Source organism: Lethenteron reissneri, chromosome 30 (genome assembly GCF_015708825.2).
Source record: "Lethenteron reissneri isolate LAM-NWPU_2019-01 chromosome 30, ASM1570882v1, whole genome shotgun sequence".
Classification (NCBI taxonomy): Eukaryota; Metazoa; Chordata; class Hyperoartia; order Petromyzontiformes; family Petromyzontidae; genus Lethenteron; species Lethenteron reissneri.
Genome location: NC_083808.1, coordinates 13,500,580 through 13,521,884, shown reverse-complemented (window position 1 = coordinate 13,521,884; position 21,305 = coordinate 13,500,580). Strand labels below are relative to the sequence as shown.

The window sequence follows — 21,305 nt, the reverse complement described above, 5'->3', positions numbered from 1 at the left end:
TCATAAGCGACCTGGCCACAAATAGCTCAACAAAGTGGCTTATCACGTGGACATTTATAGCAGCCAAATACTCTGAACGCGTGTTTCTAAACGATCTTGTTTGCCCGTCCAATGACGGGTATATATTGCAGTAAATCTGAAATATTCAATAGAAAACGTGTTCAGCTCATGATTATTAATGAGGGAGGGGGGGGGGGGTTGCCCCCTGTGGAGTGACGTCACCCGCTAATGGTTATTGTGGAGGGGTTCAAACTTAATTTGGAGGAATACTCTTTGATTCTTTCGGTAAAGTCACGTATAGGGTGTTGACTGTTATGTTATCCGACTCTCTTGTATTACATTACATTTCTAAGTATACTAGATTTGTGTTTTCTATTTCATTTATACCTGATGATTGATTGTGTTGCAATCGAAACGTCGTTTGCTAGTATTTAATTAATTATTTTATCTTTATACGTGACTTTACTGAAAGAACCAAAGAGTATTGTGGAGGGGTGCGGAATGGGGAGTGACGTCACGCACGAGACACATTCTTGGCGTATTATTTCTAAAACTATATATGGAGGGAAAAACTGAAGGACCCAGCGAACTTGATGCCCCCCCCACCTAATTCCCCCCCCCCAAGTCCCCCCCCCCTAAGTCCCCCTTCCCCCCCCCAAGTCCCCCCTAAGCCCCCCCCCCCAAGTCCCCCCCCCCCGCGACGTCCAAAGTCCGCGCCGCCCATTGGCAGCGCGTGCGCGGCCTCGCGACCAATGAGAGGCGGCGCACAGAACGCGGTGCACGCCGGGAGATGCGAGGAACGGGCGGCATGGGGAGCGTGGCCGCCACGGACGGTACGCGGCCGTCTTTGTCTCTCTCTGTGTTTGTCTCTCTGCGTGGGGGGGTGGAGACAAGCGACAGTGTAGCGGTTAGCGTGCTGCGCTAAGAACCCGGCGGCCTGAGTTCGATTCACGGTCACCAACACCGGTGACGACGATCTAAACCGGTCCTGGGCCTCTTCCCCGAGGTCGACTTCGACTCGGCCTCACTTGAGTCCGGTGTGTCGTAGACATCGCCAACCAGGGAGACAGAGGGCGGCCCCAGCGTGGTGCCGGCCACATACCCGCTCGTGTGCCGTTCCCTCCTCCATAGGTGCTACTCGCTAGCAGCACTTGCTGCCCCAACAGTCTGTGTGTGGGGGGGGGGGGTCTGTGTGTGGGGAGACAGTCCCGGCAGTGAGCTCCTGCGGCATCCCCAGAGGGGGCTCCACGGGCGCGGGACGGCCTAGGGAAGAGATGGGGAGCTGTTGCGGTACACGTGGATGTGGAGCTGAGTGGACTTGGTGTTAAGGTCGGCCTCTGGAGGAGGAGGAGGAGGCTCGTCAAGGACGCTGCTAAACAGCTGGAGGCAGTCGCCCGCCAGCAATAGGAGTGACGCTCACAACAGCGAGCTGAGCGCCGGGCGCATAAAACGCAGAAGGATGGAACAGTGGGGAGCACAGGTCGTGTGCATCTGTCAGTCAATTCAGTCAGTCCATCGAACCTGGGTCTGTCCCGTGACGTGTCAGCCGGCCTTTGATACTTCACGTGGCCTCGAGGTGCACCTAGCCTGGCACAAGCGCCGTGGTGACGTCACCGCTGCTTAGTGGCGAGCAGCAGTATTGTTGGGGAGCGGTAGTGTATCGGTTAGCGCGCTGCGCTACGAATCCAGAAGATCCGGTGATATGCACGTGAAGGGGGCGTGTTGTCTGCTGAGTCGCATATTAAGAGAGTGTGTGTGGCTTTGGTGTAGGTGAGTACTGGGTCAAAGTGAATGATATCAGTGTAAGTGGCTTTGGTGTAGGTGAGTGCTGGGTGAGAGTGGGTTTGGTGTAGGTGAGTACTGGGTCAAAGTGAATGATATCTAAGCGTGAGTGGGTTTGGTGTAGGTAAGTGCTGGGTGAGAGTGAATGATATCAGAGCGTGAGTGGGTTTGGTGTAGGTGAGTGCTGGGTGAGAGTGGATGATATCAGAGTGTAAGTGGGTTTGGTGTAGGTGAGTGCTGGGTGAGAGTGGATGATATCAGAGTGTAAGTGGGTTTGGTGTAGGTGAGTGCTGGGTGAGAGTGGATGATATCAGAGTGTAAGTGGGTTTGGTGTAGGTGAGTGCTGGGTGAGAGTGGATGATATCAGAGTGTAAGTGGGTTTGGTGTAGGTGAGTGCTGGGTGAGAGTGGATGATATCAGAGTGTAAGTGGGTTTGGTGTAGGTGAGTGCTGGGTGAGAGTGGATGATATCTCAGAGCTTGAGTGGGTTTGGTGTAAGGTGCGTGCTGTTGAGTGATGGGTCAGAGTGGATGATCTCCCGAACTGCGGTGTTCTGCAGACGAGGTGATCCGCAAGCGGCTGCTGATTGACGGAGATGGAGGCGGAGACGATCGCCGCATCAATTCCCTGCTGAAGAGCTTCATCAAGTGGTGCAGCAATGACTCGCTCTCACAGGACGAGAGGTGATGCCGCGCGGTACACGGAGCCTGGCTGCCAAATCAAACACGCTTCCATTATGTTCTTGAGGAGGCATTGTGGTATTAGTTTACATTACTTAAAGTCAAGAGCAATGCTCATCTCAAATATCAGGCCACTTTGATATGAGTTGTTTGACCACGCTCCACGCTGGTCAATGCGGGTTTGGTGTAAGAAGTCGTGTTGAGATATTACTGCTGATTTTAGTTTCAGCCAGGCATCGAATTCCGTTTGGCTGAATTCATGGAGCGGTGCGCGATTCCTCCACTAACCACCCTGCCCACATCCTGCAAATCTGCGTTGTGACATGGAACCATTGTTACTTCCACGCTTCAATTTTGCTACGTGCCTGACCTGTACCGACAGCTACAGCCAGTACCAGCGAATGGTTGGAGCCCTGGCGCAGTGCGAGTTCTCTATGGGGAAAACTGTTCTGGTGCACAACATGAACCTGCGGGAGATGAACAACTATGGGAAGATCTACAAACATATCGGTGAGAACTGGAGCTGTATTTCTGCAAACGACTCGCAGCCTTGAGCCTTACAAGTGGTTTTTAAATATTTGCCAAACAACTTGTACATTTATTGTAACATCCGAAAGCTATAAATATATGTCGGCTGTAACTTTAGGTTGTTAGTGAAGGAGCTGTAGATAGGATAACAGGTATATTCGGGGTTGTTTCATGGAATTTATACAAAAAACTATCAGAGTCATTGACACTTGGGAGACTGCTTCCTCCAGCGCCCAGTATGTTCAGCCTATTAAAGAGCATATATGTAGTTAAAAAGCAGAGATTTGGCGGATAAATCGCTGAAGAAGCTTAAATTTAGTTATCAGCTGCAAGGCAGGCTTTGGCAAAACAATTCATTTGAATTCCTTATATATGTGAGGTGATAAAACACCATCTATGTGAGGTAATGGCTTTTGACACTAAAAGAATAACTATATACTTCTCTGTTCCTGTATATACAGGTATACCTCGATTTAGGAAGGGGGATGCGTTCCTAAAAACACACTTAAGAAAAGTGTATAAATCGGAATGGCTTTTCTCCAAAAATTAAATACGAACAATTATGGATGTGTTTCGGATAGCCTTACTCTACTCCTAATCTAACACTATACACCTATATCACTTTTCATAGTACAGTAATAATAAAGAACAAATATTAAAACGATTGAATACTAATTAATTTAAAACTAAAATAATTTACCTTTTCTGGGAACTCGCCAAAATATCTGCGTGTTGGAATGACTGGAAAGTTGATGTGGAGGCGTTACCGTTGCACTGTTGGGACACCGTGACACTGTCGCAGCCTTCTTGGTGCTTGTTTGATGATCTCATCTCGCGTGCCGTGGGAAATTTCGTTCACGCGGAAATTCTATTTCGTTAATTGAAAACTGTCCATAATTTGTCAATTGCGTGAACGCGAAACTTGGGAAACTGAACGTTCGTAGATCAGGGAATACATGTACAGCGTTTTCATGTGTTTATGCACCTTCACATATTGGTAATTCTTGCATTTTTTTCTACTCCGGCAAAAGAGGACAGCATTGCAGCTGGCCATGAAAGGATCACACAGTGCAAGCAGGAGATCCTTCAAGCCAAACGGATACGCAAGAATCGTCAAGGTAATTGCTCTCAAGTTTAAGGTCCGGCTCTGCACCTTGTGTCATGGTGTGGAAGCTTCAGCAGTGCAGAACACGGCGGCTCGAAGGCTGAGACATCTAGCCCGCTTTGAGCACATTCCCACTCCGCGATCTGCACTGGCTTCCAGTAAGCTTCCGTATCCAGTACAAGCTGGCTATTTTGGCCTGTAAAGTAGTGCACGGTCTTGGACCTACATATCTACAAGCACTCATGCGACTGGGGGCCTATGTGCTGCGATCGTCAGAGAAGGGCTGACTCTCCCAGCCACGCATCTGGCACCCGATGCTGGGTGGCCAGGCCTTTTCGAGTACCGCTCTGAGGACCTGTGTGCGCCGAGTCTCTGTTCAGGAGGGAATGCAAGACTCACTCCAGTCTGTTCTATTACGCATGTTTTCATAACGCAAATTGGATATAGCGCGATGACTGTATTAGGGAACACATTTTTAATAATGCGGATGCGAATTGGATATAATGCAGTTGAGTGAACAACTACTTCACACCAGTAGGAATAATAAGCAGTTGTACGGCTGCCTCGGCCTAGCATTACGCAGGGCGGGATGCTGCTGGATGCTTCGAGATGCTACCCACGTGCCTCAGTCTTTGTTCACCCTGTGTACGCATCTCACGTTATCGCGGACTGTGCTTTATTCTATGTATATTTATTTATTATAACGCGCGATTTCCATAACGCGCTGTTCTACAGGAACACAACTACCGCGTTATAGGAGAAAATACTACGTATTGATTTCCCTCAAGTACATTTTTTTTTATTGTTCCGTATTTTACCCGATTTTATATGAATTGTACCCCCTTGATTGGGGGTGATATTAAATTTTAAATACACCTTTAAACCTTTCAGATTTTGTACATTATGAGGTGGGTCCAGCAGATGTGTTTTAGAAGTGGAGGATCCTCGACTGTTGTGATGGTGGTTTGATGTCCTCTCCTTTCTCAGAGTATGATGCTTTGGCCAAAGTAATTGAGCAGCACCCTGATAGAAGCAAGACACTCAAGTAAGTGTTTCACAATATATTAAAATCTTTTTATTTTAGTTTGCTTTAACATCAGTATGGAATAAGCGTTTATTTGTATCGTGAATCGTGTTTACATTTACCATTGAACACATTTGTTTCATTGACATGAAGGTCAGTTGTGTTTGCAGCTCCTCTGTGACCCTCTGTGCTCCCTTCCCCTTTCTGACCCCCAACGTGGTAGTCACGTGACTATAGTGGCCCAAGGGGCTCAAGTAATATTGAGCTTTGGATTCTTTTAATTTCTTAAATTTTGTCAAATATTTAAGGATGTATGTTGAACTTCTTTCGTGCCGTGTGTAGCCGACCGTGAAAATTAATACTAAAACACACTGCTGTATTTTTCAAATTGTTAATATTTCGTGCATTCCTATTAAAAATAAAGTTAACATGATAACATACTTTTGTTGGCAAAATAAGCATGAGCATGTTTTTGATTCAAATATGGCAGCTGTACTGAATAAGGGTCTGTATACTAAACTGTTATTTATGAAAGATGAATCAGATGAAAACAATTTTGGTTAGATATTCTGTGCAGAATTCCAAATGTAATATTAAAAGTTTGATCAATCAAGATTTCCCTTGTTTGTAAATGTTCTCCCTCAGGCAACTTGAAGAGCTGGACAAAGATCTCCAGAATCTGTTACAAGCCAAAGAGAGTGTTGAGAACAAGGTGATTTTTTAAAGTATTTTCTCACACTACACATACTCACTCCCGCGTGATGTGCATGTTGCTGACGCAATTGACTTCTGCTAACAATGTGTGCTGTGGCTCCCTGTGGTTTAGTTGGAGCTGCGGAGGAAGCAGTTCCACGTGCTTCTAAGCACCATTCATGAGCTTCAAGAGATGCTGGAGAGTAAGTCAAGTTCAATATCTCACAAAAATGTTCTGGTAACTTTCTTATCCATATTCATCGACAGTGAAACTTATCTGTTCATGCACCTATTATCCAGCCCCCAAATTCATACAGTCGTATTATGTATGCCAGTGGTTCTCAACCTTTTTTGGCAACCAAGTACTCCCTTGCCTGACCCAACATAGTCCTGAGAAATAAATGTGACTAATGAACATCAATAGTTTAACCAATTGTCAATTTTTTTTAGTTATCCTAACTAGCTAGTAACTGCTAAAAAATTAAAACATTCACCGAACGCTCTACATGCATGATGTACTTTTTTTCCGTCTGCTGGCTACTCTTGGAAATGACATTATTTACAATCAATGAGGTTAGAAAGGTCTTTTATATCGTTATAAGTTACCATATGGATTTAAATGTTATCATAGTTATTTTATATTGGCAGCTTCATACATGATTATTCACCAATGACTCTCGTGTATGATGTCATTTCACACATTTATGAATTGCCTCACGTACCCCCAGGGGACTGCGTACCCCCGGTTGAGAACTACTGATGAATGCATCGATTATTCGGGTTACTGGAGCCCTTGAGCAGATAAAATGAGTGACCCGGAATCATCGGAACATTCATCATATTGAGCAGATTGTAATTTGTACATTTTCTCTTGACTCTTAACCTCACAGATGATGAAAAAGTTGCAGAGGCTGAAGGTGATACTTTGATGGAGGTGAACAGCAATTAGACCTCATTCAGCGTTTTATGCTTATTCCACATTCATTGATGTACCTGGCTCATTGTGCGTAAATTGTGTGGCCATAATTTCATAAAATGTATGTTTTATTAAGTATTGAAAAGTGTGTGCCATTGTCTGTAACTGTCATTAAAGCTCAAATAAAGTTTCAGAACTACTATTGGGTGCTCTTCATCTGAAGTAAATTGACAATTTTAAATATATATTTTCATCTACGTAAAACAAATCCCCAATTTTAATCATTGTGCTTTTGGCATCTCATAAGATGAAAAATCTATTCGGATCTCTCGTATAGCAGTGCAACCCTTGGTGTTAGAGAACGACCCATAGAACCAGATATCAGAACTATGTCTGACATTACAATTGACTGCTGGTATATAGAGCAAGGTGCAGCACTTTCCCACCGACTATTGTTTTTATTATCTGAGCTGAATTCAGCCAAATGAAGTGCAGGACTAAATTTAATGTAATGAGTTTTTTTTTTAGTCATTGATGACCAGGCTGAGCCCATCAACTTGCTACACTTGGAGAAGCTGGTGGACTCAAACTCAGATTATGAGTGGTGCCATCTCAACACTGACATCTGAGCTATCTGGCCACCTCTTATTTATTTTTATTAATTTGGTGTGCATTACAATTATTTGAGAAAATACATCGCATTGTAAACCCAGCCATTGGAACGCTGCCTGCATTTCCTTATTGACCACTCGTGTCCTTGTGTATTATAGGGAAAAAACTTTTAAACACAAGAGTGATACTTTTTATTAAGTGTAATATGAGATAATGTTTACATTGTATAATACAGTAAAAACCTCAATCGAGCATTCTTCAGGGCCATGAAACAACATGAGATGCAAATGTTTGATTGGTGAATGCCATTTCGTAGATACAAAAGACAGGTTTTTTTTAATCCTCCCCATTTTTTCAACTGCCTTTTTGATGCTGTTCATCTTAAAAGTTTTCCTCTCACTCATACATACCTGTCAACCCCTTATCAGTGCCTACCCTATTACAGACCAATTCAGACCTTATTGGTTACCCCGTGCCCTTATAAATCCCCACGTTCATCCCACGTTAATCCCATCACAAGGGAGAAACAAACAAATTGACAAAACATTTGTTTTTCTCGTTGAAACGTCTGTGCGCCGTATGGATTGGCAACATGCACCCCTTTAAGGACTGATTTGTGGCGTTATTACTGACCGTCTCGTATTCACGTGCCAACATTGCAGCTCTTGAAATATTTTTTTGTACCGAATTCGAAAAAAGTTATCTTGTTATTTTCGTTGCCGACCCCTGTTCATACCTCGTGCCTTCCGCCTCTCTCGTGAGCTGTGTGTTCGTCTCTGCACCGTGCCACCGCTCTCCTCGCTGGACACCTCGCTCCATGCTGTTCCCACCTCCGCTTCTCGCTCCACTATCTCCCACCTTTTGTTCCCCACAATTGCCACCCCTACACACATCTCTCGCCTCTTAATTCACGCATCTCTCACCTATCATCTTCTTTACATCTCCAATTAGCACGGTTGACTACTTACGGTGCGAAAAAAATTCAACATACGTTCTGGCTACGTTCCCGCCCGCTATTGCTGATGGTCTAAGCAGGGCAGTGTCATACGCTACCTGCCCAAAGGACAGCGATTCTCTCGTCTCTCGCAGCTGTCACTGATCCCGGTGCGCATACACACAGCTCTTGTACCCCATGGAGACCTAGCCCCCTTGTGCCTAGTTCAAGTCTCATCCCTTGCACGTGCGGTTGATTGTCAACGCGAAGCTGTTTGCTTCTCTCGTCCATCGACAAGTGGAGTCACTCCTGTCTCTCCCACGTGCAGTGACTCCCTACCAGTCTCTTGGCAACTCGACCGGCCACACTGCGCCGTTGCTCGTGCGATACAAAGATCAATGTACAGTGAAACGAGCGACATTACAATGCAGTCCAGTACTGCGCATTGAGAGCAGTCCTCACAAAGCAGTGCAGTACCGTGCACCACAATCGCAACACAATACAGCGAATCGAGCCAGTCCATGAGTCATAAGTTAAAGAAATTGCGTGCTCTGTTGAGCTGAATATCACTGGGGATGTGTGCTCGTGCATTTAAGAAAAGTGTGGAGTGTTTATAGGACTCATGCGTGTCTTGAGTGGTTTTCAACATGTATGGAAATAACATTGAATATTGATTGTTGTGACCTTTTTTAATTTGAAGAAAATACATTTATGCAAGATTTGTTTTAATCTAATGGACATGCTGAGAATATAAGCATTACAAAAATAATAGGGGATAAAACCATGTCAATTGAGAAACTGGCTTATAGTCACTTAAGTAATTTGTTCATTCTGTGCGTGCATTCTACCATTGCACATCTTGTTTATTACCTTAAATTGATTGAATATAAACTGTCAGTTTAATATAATAATAGTACAGCAGTAGAACTCCTCTTATCCACGATGGAGTGGGGGCGGGTGGTGGGGAAACTCTGCAGATACGATCAGTAATCTACCCAGCAACCACCGGGAACCACCAGTCGATAGAAGGACCCTCTCCCAACTTCCCACTCTGGCTACTGTGGCTCCGTTTGTCAACGTGCCACGACGGGCTGGAGTCCGCCTGCCTCAGCAGCAGTCTTTGCAGCAGCAGCAGAAGAAGCAGAGGAAGCCCCAGCGGAGGCGGCGTGCGCTACGGCTCGACACCTTCTGGAAGTGCTTGGTGGAGGCGAGCACCTCCTGGCCCAGCGTCTCGCACTGCCGCAGCTCCGCCTGGCGCGTGGCGAGCAGTCGGAGGGATTTGTTTGCCACGTCCACCAAGAGCTCGTCCACCTGCGTCGTACGCAGACGGATCGTCCGCCACTGGTTTGCTCACACCTGGCTAGTCAAAGGTGTAAGCCAGTGATGTGCGGTGAGGGCAATGGCTGGGGAGGCACAAACTGAGGGGGGCATGTTAGACACGTCCCCCTCAGTGAGGCAGATGTGATAGCTGCCTCCCCTGGTGCTTTTTCATTGCAGTTTCATGACGAGACCAGCGAGCCTAAATATCTTTATACACATACGTGAAATAAGTTACCTGGAGTATGGAAGGTGAGGACATGAAATGAAGGGGTCTACAAACAATACATTGGTGACATACTGAGATAGTATCAGGCACGCGCTTATTGCCCGCGCTCCATCCAGTTACTGAGGAGTTGCGCAATCAGAGGGGATGCTGAGCTCGTCTCTTCCTGTATTTGCAGCGGAGCTCCGCAAATTTGTCGATTTTGACTAACATTTTTTGGAATTGTACAGAAATTACATAACAGATCAGTGGAAAAATCTTAATATTTATTTGATTATTCTTTTCTTTTATACTTTTGTAACAGCTATTTTCATTGGAGTATGACAGGTGAGGCGCTGCCTCCCCTGCATCCCCTGACTGCACGCCCCTGGTCGAAGCACGTGTAGTGACAGATACTGCAAGATCCGAACATGTCCGTCCAGTGCTCGCTGAGCTGCATTGGCCTCCTGTTGCCGAACGAATACATTGTAAGGTCGAACTCATTACAAAGTGCTTGAAACAAATTAACCACAATACATTGCTGATCTCGTCAAGGAGCATAAACAATCACGCAAACTTCAGTCATCCTTGCAGCGGCTTTTGGCTAGCCATTGAAAAAAAAGTCACTACATCACACGGCTTCAGATGCGCTTCTGCAGCCGTCTGGAACACTCTTCCGATATTAGGAAGCCACTGGAGCGATGCACTTTCAAATCTAGTTTGAAAGATAATTTCTTTAGAACTGCTTTTTGTGTTTAGTTTGTTGTCTTTTCCTCCGCACCTACGATTAGCACGGTTGGCTACGTACGGTGCGAAAAAAGTTCAACATAATATATTTCTTCCAGACAATAATAATTACAATTTACAGCCCTTTGTCAATCTGCTGCTGGATGAGGGCCTCTCCACACTGAGTCGGTCATGGGCAGGGGTTGGCAACCGAAATAACAAGAAGAGCCATTTTTTTGAATTCGGTAAAAAAAACCTCAGTATTTCAAGAGCCGCAATGCAATATGAATGCGAGACGGTCCTTAATAAATAACATCATGAAGCCGCAAGTCGCTCTGGAGTCGCAGGTTACCGACCCCTGGCCATGGGAGTTGTTTAACCCACACGTCATCACGCTCCTCAGTGCAGCTTTGGTGAAGGAGGCCTCCAGAACAGGCTCTGATATCACTCGCCAGTTATGTTTAGCCATGGTGGGGAAATTGAACTCGGGTCACCGGGTTCGTAGTGCAGTGTGCTAATTGCTATGCTGGACAATATCGTGGTGATAATAGTCCCTGCAATTACCACGAAAAATCTCCACTGACTTTGTTTTTAAAAAATTGAAATTTTGTCATCCCTTAGCAAGTGGGGTTGGGCGAAATTAAACTAAATTATTTTTTGTATTTTACGAGGTAAGGCCCCACTAAGCTATATAGCTTTTTTCAAAAGCAATCTGGCCACAAATGATAGCTCACAAAGTGGCTTTTCACGTGGAAATGTATAGCAGCCAAGTACTCTCAACACATGTAGAGTCCAAATGTGGAGGGAATATCCAAAGAAAAATCCACGCTACCACAGGGAGAAGATGCAAACTCCAAATATATAGGCGCCAGGATTGAGGATCGAACCCATGACCTCCTGTATACCAGGCGAGGTAGTTAACATCTCGCCACCGTGCCGCACCGGACCCTGTCCGTGATCTAACCAACTCTCACCGGGAACCATGAGCTAGGAGGAAACCCCAAACATTCACAGTGGTGATTGCGGCCCTGAGGCACGGTGCGTGAGGTGTGTGGCGAGGCCGAGCGCGTGGTTGGAGACACGAGGCCCTGCGTACTGCGTGGTAGGCATGTGCAGCACCTCGCTCTGAAGCTTGCTGACGGTCATAATTGACGGCCGCCTGCTGGGAGACTTCGTTCTTTTCTTGTCCCTGCTTTTCAGCAGCTTGCAGAATTGCTTCTTCTTGGATGGGTTGCCAGGACACTGCAGGAGTAATGTTTACAACATTTTACACATTTTTGTCAACACAGCACTGGAAAAGTGAATATTGTTTGGCAATTATTTTTAAGGTTAACCTACACTTTGTTCGTTCATTTATTCTAACAAAATAATAACTATCTCATTGATTGATGAAGATGGTTGTTAATCACCAGCGAAACGTCACGGTACTCAAATTATAAATGTTGTGGGTTTACTCTCGAACACACAGGTGTGCTGAACTAATAACTAATTGACATGTTTTGTGTACGGCACAAACCTTACTAATTGGCCGTGTCGGGTGTTGGTGGGTTTAACGACATTTATATTTATGAGCTCTAACTCCAAAAAAGCATTATTATGTATACTAGTGTCAAACAACACTTTTGCTTGAGCTAAAAGCTGACGCCCTGAAAATGGCCCTTCATTGTGCCTTCAAGTGGGAATCAGATCTCTCAAGTTTGAAGATAATCAACGCGTGAGAGTGGCCAGAGGACCATCAGTGAGGTGACAGCCTGCGGAAGGCATTGTCCGGTTCACATATTCGACAATGTCACGTATCTGCCCATACTACTTTATACTGGGAACTAGCCACTCATGAAAGGAAATGGTGTAAATACGATTATTCTTCGTGTGTAAATATATGCACACGCTTTCTCAATTGTGCTGTCTCATAGTGCCACGCACAGTGTGGATTATTTTGGCAGTTTTCAACTCCATAATATTAGAGAAAAATATGTAAGTAATACAGTAATGCAATGATCGTAGCCAAAATCTAAACACTCTGCGTGTGTAATGGTCAACCGTACGGTGTGTATCACCTGACCTTCTGCAGGCCTGTGGGAAGACTGGTGACCGAGACGCGCCGGGACATTCTCCGAGACTTGACCACGATTGAGTTGGTCAGCAGCTGGGCAGTTTCTGTGTCGACCGTGTCCACACAGACGGCCACAGCTGCGTACAAAAACAAAGATCCCCTGTATAGCCTTAACAGACTATTGGGGCAAGTGCTGTTAGCGAGCACCTATGAAGGCTGGCACGGCACACGAGGGGGTGGGTGACCAGCACCACGCCCGACCGTCTTTGTCTCCCTAGTGGCGAAATTTACACACCAGGTACTCATTTGAGGCTGAGTCGACCTAGGGGAGGCCCAGGACCGGTTAGCCGTGAGCGGGAATCGAACTCAGGTCACCGGGTTCGGAGTGCAGCGCACTAACCGCTACTCTTTCGCTCCCCGCTCTGTACTCACACACGCACACAAACGCCGATTACATGTTAACTGTTCATCCATTAAGTGTGAAGTATTATAATTAAATTGTCAACTTTACAGGTTATTGCCAACAATCGTTTCCACGCATTACAGTTTTACAGAGATATTTCAAACTGTTAGGAAAAGCAAGTGGGCTTGCGATCAGGACACGTCACTCGAAGGGACGACAGCCAATGGTCAAAAGTGACAGCCAAGGAATGGCGGCCAACGAAAAGTGCTTCACGTCAGATGTTGGAATGCCATGAAGGCCAACCTTGAGCAAAACCTTAAGAGATCTGCCAGAAATGGTGATGTGGCCACGATGACTTCTTGATATTTAAAATGTCAGCGTTACGCATAGCACACGTATCGACTGGGATGGCGACAAGAGTAGAGTTGTATGTATGTATATTGAACTTCGTTTGCACTTTACGTAGTTGGGTTTAACATTACGCTGATGTCCAACACTCAATATGCTCAGGAAGGGTGTACTGGTCCTGTCTGCACAATAATCAACAGATAAGTTTAAAACACATAGATGTGTTCTCCGTGGTGGTGTCAGGATTATGCAAACGAGAGAACGCTCAGAGTCACAAGTAGCTGAGGGACTACGGATTCATAACAAAGAAAAGGGTAATACCAATTATCAGTTCAAACTCCTCAGATCCTGAGAAAAATAAAAGCCCATATTTATATTAATACTGTTAATATAATTGTCTATTTGTCTATAATCTCAACAGTTGTAATATTAATTATGTAGCTTGTTCGTCTTATAAAATAAATGATGCTGACGTACCCCAATGGGCTGGCACTACCTCTGTATATTTGGTCCGGGTAACGACAATCAATAACGCCTCTTCTCCATAGTGATGCATATGCAACAATGAGGCCACAAACTCAAATACTGTGCACGCGCAATGGCCACACGCAATGTCTGGGGATATAAGCTCTGCATTTGGTGATGCATAAGTTACAGCTCAATGAGCAGACCTGCAAGGGGTCGATTTCGATGAATTTAGAAACATTGCAAGGTGGGAGCAGTCTCCAAATTTCCAAAAAAATAAACGGGCTTTACATTATGCAGGAGGTTGTGGGTTCGATCCCGACCCTGATGCCTGTGTATTTGTAGTTCGAATCCCGACCCTGATGCCTGTGTATTTGGAGTTCGATCCCGACCCTGATGCCTGTATATTTGGAGTTTGCATGTTTTCCTCGTTGTCGCGTATATATTTCTCCGGGTCCTCTGGTTTTCCCCATTTAGAAACACGCGTTCAGAGTATTTGGCTGCTATATATTTCCACGTGATAAGCCACTTCATTGAGTTATCATTTGTGGTCAGGTCGCTTATGAAAAAGAGCTGTGTAGCTCAGCGGGTTTTACCTGGTAAAATAAAATAGTTTAGTTAGTTTGCATTAACCACAAGCACTTGTGGCAAAATATGTTCTAATAATTGCTGCATTGTCTTTGAAACTGACTACATTATCAGAGCTCAGTGAGCGTTATCTGGTAAAAATGAAAAATAGTTAAAATAGTTTAATAGTAATAAAACAAATTAACATATTTTCTATGGTAAATATTAAAACGTACTAATTTTCGGATCCGCCGATTGCTTATACCTGCACGCCGCGGCTTGGCACCGCCGAGCGCCACGTGCTCCTTGATGCTGGGCAGCATGGAGGTGGAGGCTGAGGTTTGGATGCGCTGGTGCACGGACATCTTCCACCGCGGCCGCGGTGGCTGTAAAACTGTCCTCCTGTAAGGCCTGAGATGGCCGCGAGGCCTCGCTGAGCGTGCGATGGAGTCCGTCGACTTTGAGAACGCGTCGCTGGATGTGGAATCATCGTCGTCGTCGTCCGCGCTGTCTCCCGCGGTGTCGCGCGGATATGGCCTCAATAGCGTTGCTCTGTCATTAGCGTCCTCCTTGTTGGCCGACTGCTGGCGTGGCCGGAGCTTTCCCAGCTGTTTGGAGATGCGCTTCACGACACCGTCGTGTGCTGGAGGAGGCATCGCGTCCTCCACGCAGCACCTCCCGCTCGACTGTGACAGTTTAGGCTCCATCAGGTGCTTGCAAACCAGTTTCCGCCACCTGCAAAACAGTGTCCGATGAGCACAGCTGGGACCTCAGAGCCTAATGTGATGTTAGATATTACAGATTATGGAAATATTTAACATTGTATTATAATACAGCATTGTATACATTCAATGTTGTATGATAACTCTACAGAAGGTATAATTTACCACTATACTGAGCCAAGCATGTCTGTGTGTCCCGCGTGTGACGTCACTCAACGACGGCCAGCCCCCCTCATGAATAATCATGATCAGTATATTCTTTGGTTCTTTCAGTAAAGTCACGTAGATAGAAAAATAAAAATAAAGTGAATACAAATAAAAGTGATAAAAATACAATTAAAATAATAAAAAACAAAAAAGCATTAATGTAGACTGTAGCCTGTTTCTTAATCGGAGTTAGTGTATTGGCAGTCTATAATGTAGACTATAGCCTGGTTATTAAGTTTGGTGAGTGTACTGGCATTCTATAATGTAGACTGTAGCAATGGTTATTAAGCTGGGTGAGTGTACTGGCAGTCTATTATGTAGACTCTAGCCTGGTTTTTAACCGGAGTGTACTGGCAGTCTATAATGTATAAACTACCAGTACGCTCACTCAGGTTAAGAACCAGGCTACAGTCTACATAAATGTTTTATTGTTTTTTTTTCACGTTATTTGTATTATAATTTTTCTATCTACGTGATTATATATAACCTTTTGATAAAATAAGTCTGTATCACCGCGTCTTTGCAAATTGCACACGAATTGATGCAATGAATATCACGTCGCGGTCTGTGTGGTGCCACGACCGCAGAGCAACTCCGCAAGCACCGCGATTCCCTCCCGGCCCCTGCACTAAAACACACACCCGCACACAGCGCACTCACGTAGTGTCCTGGCGGGGGGTTGCCTGGCACATCGGGTTTTAATCCGAAGGGCCCCTCGAGGGAAAGTCCCACGGTTTTCCGGTGCCAGGAGATTGTCCGACCCTCGCAGGGCAGGTTACATTGCGATGCCCATAAAATTTGTTTAAATTGTATGGGAGAAAAAAGAAAATGTTCCCCTAGCCAACCGCAATGCGGTACAACTCGGGGGGGGGGGGGGGGGGGGAATGGAGGACGGAACCCTGAGCAAGAAGGGCGCAAGACAAAGGGACAATGGGTGGCCGCCGCCCGCTGGGCGCGGGTAAGCACATGATGGCATCCCGGGCCTTTGAAGTTAAGGATATAAAAAGAGTAGCCCGGGACGATTTTGGTAAATTTCCTTCAACCTCCGTGCACGCCACCGCGTTCGTTTTTGTGGTGGTGTACGTGGGCGTGTGCGAGATAACCCCGGGCGGTGGTGAGCCAGCCGATTAGCTATGTCGCTCAGAGAAGGCGCTGGTGCGGGGGGGCGATCACCCGATCGGCGGGGGCCCGGCGAGAGGCGGCCGACGAGGACGAGGGGGGAGTGGAGGGGGTGGACGTCGGACCCCAAATCTGCTTTTCGCTTGCAAGTTTCAGATTTACTGAAATACACCCGTCCTTGGACGGGCTAAAGGCTAGTTACGTATAATTGCCATTTTGCGATACAGTATATATTTTGTCATGATACAATATAAATGTTGACAATATCACAATTATCGCGATATTTCCCCTTCGATATTTAATTGTTTCACAATTTTATTGTATTGGTGTTCTGCTTTGCGGTGCTTCAAGTAAAAAAAAAAGTTATTTAAAGAAAGACTCTCCAACTGCACTTCACTCAACATGAGCCTGCCTTGAGTCTACTCATTACCGAGAGCAGTGGTTCTCAACCGGGGGTGAGGCGGACCCCTGGCAGTACACGTGGCAATGTCTTTGGGGGTACGTGAGGTGATTTGTAAATGTGTGAAATGATAGCATACATGATAGCCAATGGTGAATAATTATGTTACATGTATCTGCCAATATAAAATGACTACGGCAAATGTTCATCCATATGGTAACCTTGAATGATATAAAATACCTTTCTAAGCTCATTGATCGTAAACAATGCGGTTTCCAAGAGTAGCCAGCTAACACGAACAAATTAGGTTATGCATGCAGAGCGTCCGTTGAATTGTTTTGTATTCGCTTGCAGTGACTAGCTCGTTGGAATATACTGTACAAAATGGACAATTGATTAAAATACTGAAGCTCATTATTCGTAAATTTATTTCCCAGAACCATGTTGGGTCAAGGGGGTGCTTGGTTAGGGGGGTACAGCAGTCGCCAAAAAATGTTGAGAACCACTGCTTCAAAGGTTACCATGCACATGCGGTCAGTTACAGGAATAAGTCATTGAACAATTAAATGAACCATGGAAACGATGTAACACAGTTGCCATGCTGTCCATAACTCTATTCTTTTTTTGCAAAGCATTAAATTAATCGGATAAGTTATTGTCTTAAAATGTTGTTTGCCCTAGGTTATGTTCGCGGTTGCGGGTTCAATAAAAAACATTTGAAGAAAAAGCCTTTGCACTGGATTGAAGTGACTCCTGTCTTCCTTGGTAATGTTATGTTATTACACCACATCACGCACACGCTACCAGCTGGATTTGAGGTGAGAGGTTTGTTTTCACACACAGTTGTTACAGTACTCATGGCTTTAATAATCGTAATAATAACTTAATGTCACTGGGTAGATCTATAGGCATTGAAGGTGGTTGGAATTCCTTGCTGCTGTTTTAGTGTCGTGTTCAAAGTTTTCAATGGTTGAATTAAGTGCAGTACATGTCGTGTATTTCTCCATAATTATTATAGTACGGGCCGGTAAATTCAGGAGTGCAGTTGGTTTCTTGCACAGTAATTCACGTCGTAGGAGCAGTTTCTCAGGGCACGTGTCCCCACCAGCAGTGCAGTGAGAGAGGGAGCTGCAGGTGTCCCCGTGGTGGTCAACCCAGCACCACGAGGAGTGGGGCCCCTGTCGAGTAGAACCCATAGCACCTAGGCCCCACCTCTTAACAGGAGCCTCTGAATCTATGTTGTTTCACTCCTCTCGGCACATTTCCTCAGCCCCCCAGAGTTCCTTATATCTCAGTGGTTCTCAACCTTGTTTTGCTACTGCTGTACCCTCTTTGTTGAATATTGTTTCAACCATGTATCCCCCTTGCCTGACCCAACATGGTTCTGAGACATGGATGTACGAATAATAAACATCACCAGTTTAACTAATTGTCCATTTTGTGTGGTATATCCTAACCAGCTAGCCACTGCAAGCGAATACAAAAATATTCAATGGACGCTCTGCACGCAGGACATAATTTGTTCACGCTAACTGATTACTTTTGCAAACCACATTCATTATAATCAATGAGTTTAGAAATTATTTTTATATCGCTCTAGGTAACCATATAGATGTTAAATGTATCAGTTATTCTATATTGGCAAATTCATACATGATTATTCGCCAATTACTCATTTATGATATAATCTGACATATTTATAAATCACCTCACGTACCCCCTGGGGCATTGGCACATAACGCCCAGGGGTCCCCGTACCCCCTGTTGAGAACCACTGCTCTATCCCATCCAGCAACTCGGTCAACCTGACGCTTGGTTTGGCTGTGTGTGCGCGTGTTCTCCGTTTGAAATTGAACTTAGAACATAGCACGTTGCTGATGGGGTTCTGCAGACCGCACCCGTGTGTTAAATGCAGGCATGTGGGTGTCGTTAAAAGTCCGTTGGAATATTTCTTGCGGCTGTGAACTGTGGCGCTTGAGTAAAAATTGCTCTTGTAAATTGTAGTGTCAGATAGAGGTACGAACAATTAGAGCCCTGGTGAAAATCTCCATGTGAAGCCACCATGTGGAAACATTTACAGACATTCCAGCGGCTTTCCTTATACGTACAGCCATAGGTAAACATGCAGCCCTGGACACTGATTGTCACTCATTGGCGTAGCGACTACATTATAATTATAATAAAGCTGCTAATTATCAGCTCAGGGGGTGCGGTAATCAGTATTTGTCTCGCACGGTAGCACCGAGGCTATTCTACATCGCGGGCTCCTCTTGCCCAATCACAGCATCAGATAAGTTTCTGTTATTTACACCGTTGTTGAAAACATATCTCATGGTGGTTGTCAAGGGGGCCCCAACTCGTATCCTTGGCCACCAAGGGGGGGGGGGGGGGTCAAGGCACCCCTGCCCCCACGCTCCTTACGCCACTGTTAATGTCACGCCATTGCTGCCAGAAGGGCATCCGCTAGAGTTGGGGTCGCCAATATGCGGCTCCGGAGCCGCATGCAGCATGTTGGCTTCCCCTTTGCGTCTCTTTGGCTGCCCCCTTGTGGGAAAGAGTAAAAAAACGCAAAACTTAAAACATAACGTAAAGATAACGTTATCAAATATGACAAGGAATTGGTCACTATGGAATGTCTTGGTGACAACAAAATGTACAACAGTCAAATTGTAGAAAATTTAAGGGGGAAAATTTTTAAATAGACGTTAATTTAAGTCAGAATTTTTCATCTGCTGTATACCTGCTGCTGTGTTTGTGTACAAGTAGCTCTGCGTGTGATGCTGCTCTCGAACTATTTTGGTCAAAGACAAAACTAAATATTTCTTCTTACTCTTTGGTTCTTTCGGTAAAGTCACGTAGGTATTTATTTTATACCTACGTGACTTCACCGAAAGAACCAAAGAGTATGGATTCCTGCAGTCACGAAAGCTTCAAATCAAGATATCTCTTCTTCTTTGAAAGGTTTCCGACCCCTGTACTAGAGGGCAGAGGTGGGAGTACCCACACTTTACCCCACCTCATGAGGCCTTCTAATCGACAGACTGTAATGCTTCCCGTTTATACTGCCACCACGGCGTCAAACACGTACAGTGCTCACCTTTCCATGCTTCTCTTTCCATAAATCATAAATAATCGATTCCCACATGTATGCTGAGGCTATTTATGTAGGAATCACGGGGTAAGAATATTATTTAAATCGATACAAGTACAGCCGTTCACATGTGTATTCCAAAGTCACTAAAAAAATTATAGTAATGTTTTTTTTAAATGCCCTTAAACTGAATCATAATTTTAAGAAAAATGTGTACGCCTTTATTGTTTAGGTTTTTTTTTATTTTGTTGTGGATATTAGCATGAAACAAAATAATTATGTGCAACCTAGCTATAGTATATTATTTGATTATTATTTTTCAAAATACAGCTACAAGTGGCAGTGCGTCTTCATGTCCCATAATAGCAGGCTAAACGCTAATTCTAATCCCATAGCACGCAGCACTTCACATCCGTAAATGACGAGAAACCCCATATTAACCGAAATTAACATCGTACAAGCCAGAAAACAAATCGCTCATTTCGCCTAATACAACGTGCATCACATGTACAAAACTCACATTTGTTTCAATGTATGTATTAATGGTGGCTTAAGGACACGATGACAACACAATGCAGTTCTTCAGGAACTGGTGGTTTTTGCGTAATGTGTAAGGATAAGAGCTTTTTAAACACATTTGCTATGATGGTAAAACTGTTCTCTCGAACTGTAAGTTGAAGCTGTATCATTTGTATGAACACGAATAATTTATTTGTGATTATGAGCAATTTTAGTAAAATATATTTTAAATGCCCATTAATCACGGTTTACAATGTTGATACACATTTTCAAACTCATATCGGTTATGTTTAAGTAGTGATTTACATTACGAGCAATCATAATGTTAAGATGGTAACAACTTTCTCTCATCGCATTGACACACATATATAAACGTGCAGAGCAATACACATTTGTTTTACCTTTTAACTGAGAAACGAATGTCGCTGCCACCCTGGAGTAACGGTCAGCACGCTGGACTTGCAACACAGAGGTCGCCAGATCGATCCCATCGTGGCGGTCGAAGCAACGGGGGCAAGTTTCTTAAATATGCGCTTCCTCTGTCCACCCAGCGTTGTTGGTACGCCCACCTCTTGCAAGACCTCCCGCCACCGTGGAAGAGTAGACCAAATTTCCACACTAGAGCTCCATCTAGTGGAGGCATTTCTACCAGCAGTGGTGCGAGTGAGCAAGTAAATCAATTGAAGAGCTGCCCGTTTCCCTTTCAATTGACAAAGGGATGCACATTAGTTGGTAAAAATAAAACATTCCACTGGAAACGATTACCAGTTCCCATAACTTTTGGTAACCCATGATCTGAAAACGGTTACCTGTTTACTGGTCACTGTTTCACGTTAAAAGCGAATGGCTTTGCTAACTGAAGAGGAAAGAGACGTCTGTGTTACTCCTAT

At 44.8% G+C, this 21,305-nt stretch overlaps 2 protein-coding genes across 2 annotated transcripts; one reads left to right on the top strand and one right to left on the bottom strand.

Moving 5' to 3' along the window:
* The first annotated feature begins 747 nt into the window (after positions 1–747).
* THOC7 (THO complex subunit 7) lies at positions 748–6,927 on the top strand. Its single transcript, XM_061563099.1, has 8 exons — positions 748–833; positions 2,341–2,464; positions 2,844–2,971; positions 4,021–4,107; positions 5,082–5,139; positions 5,764–5,830; positions 5,945–6,014; positions 6,702–6,927. Exons 1-8 carry the CDS (start codon positions 791–793, stop codon positions 6,758–6,760), a joined length of 636 nt encoding a protein of 211 aa, XP_061419083.1. The 5' UTR covers positions 748–790; the 3' UTR covers positions 6,761–6,927.
* Positions 6,928–7,604: 677 nt separating this feature from the next.
* C30H3orf49 (chromosome 30 C3orf49 homolog) lies at positions 7,605–20,908 on the bottom strand. Its single transcript, XM_061563098.1, has 5 exons — positions 20,817–20,908; positions 14,623–15,092; positions 12,584–12,711; positions 11,641–11,763; positions 7,605–9,584 (listed from the first exon to the last, which is right to left on the bottom strand). The coding sequence occupies exons 2-5, from the start codon at positions 15,062–15,064 to the stop codon at positions 9,381–9,383; spliced, it is 897 nt and encodes a 298-aa protein (XP_061419082.1). The 5' UTR covers positions 15,065–15,092; positions 20,817–20,908; the 3' UTR covers positions 7,605–9,380.
* Positions 20,909–21,305: the final 397 nt, after the last annotated feature.

What these genes read in the sequence shown, in the direction of transcription:
- C30H3orf49 (XM_061563098.1), bottom strand. Translation starts at nt 15,064, where the DNA reads ATGGAGCCTAAACTGTCACAGTCGAGCGGGAGGTGCTGCGTGGAGGAC. An exon ending in TGCCAAGCCGCGGCGTGCAG is followed by an intron (nt 12,712 to 14,622) that starts GTATAAGCAATC and finishes TTTTGTACGCAG; the next exon opens with CTGTGGCCGTCTGTGTGGAC. An exon ending in TTCCCACAGGCCTGCAGAAG is followed by an intron (nt 11,764 to 12,583) that starts GTCAGGTGATAC and finishes TTACTCCTGCAG; the next exon opens with TGTCCTGGCAACCCATCCAA.
- THOC7 (XM_061563099.1), top strand. Translation starts at nt 791, where the DNA reads ATGCGAGGAACGGGCGGCATGGGGAGCGTGGCCGCCACGGACG. An exon ending in GAGCGTGGCCGCCACGGACG is followed by an intron (nt 834 to 2,340) that starts GTACGCGGCCGT and finishes GGTGTTCTGCAG; the next exon opens with ACGAGGTGATCCGCAAGCGG. An exon ending in GAAGATCTACAAACATATCG is followed by an intron (nt 2,972 to 4,020) that starts GTGAGAACTGGA and finishes CTCCGGCAAAAG; the next exon opens with AGGACAGCATTGCAGCTGGC.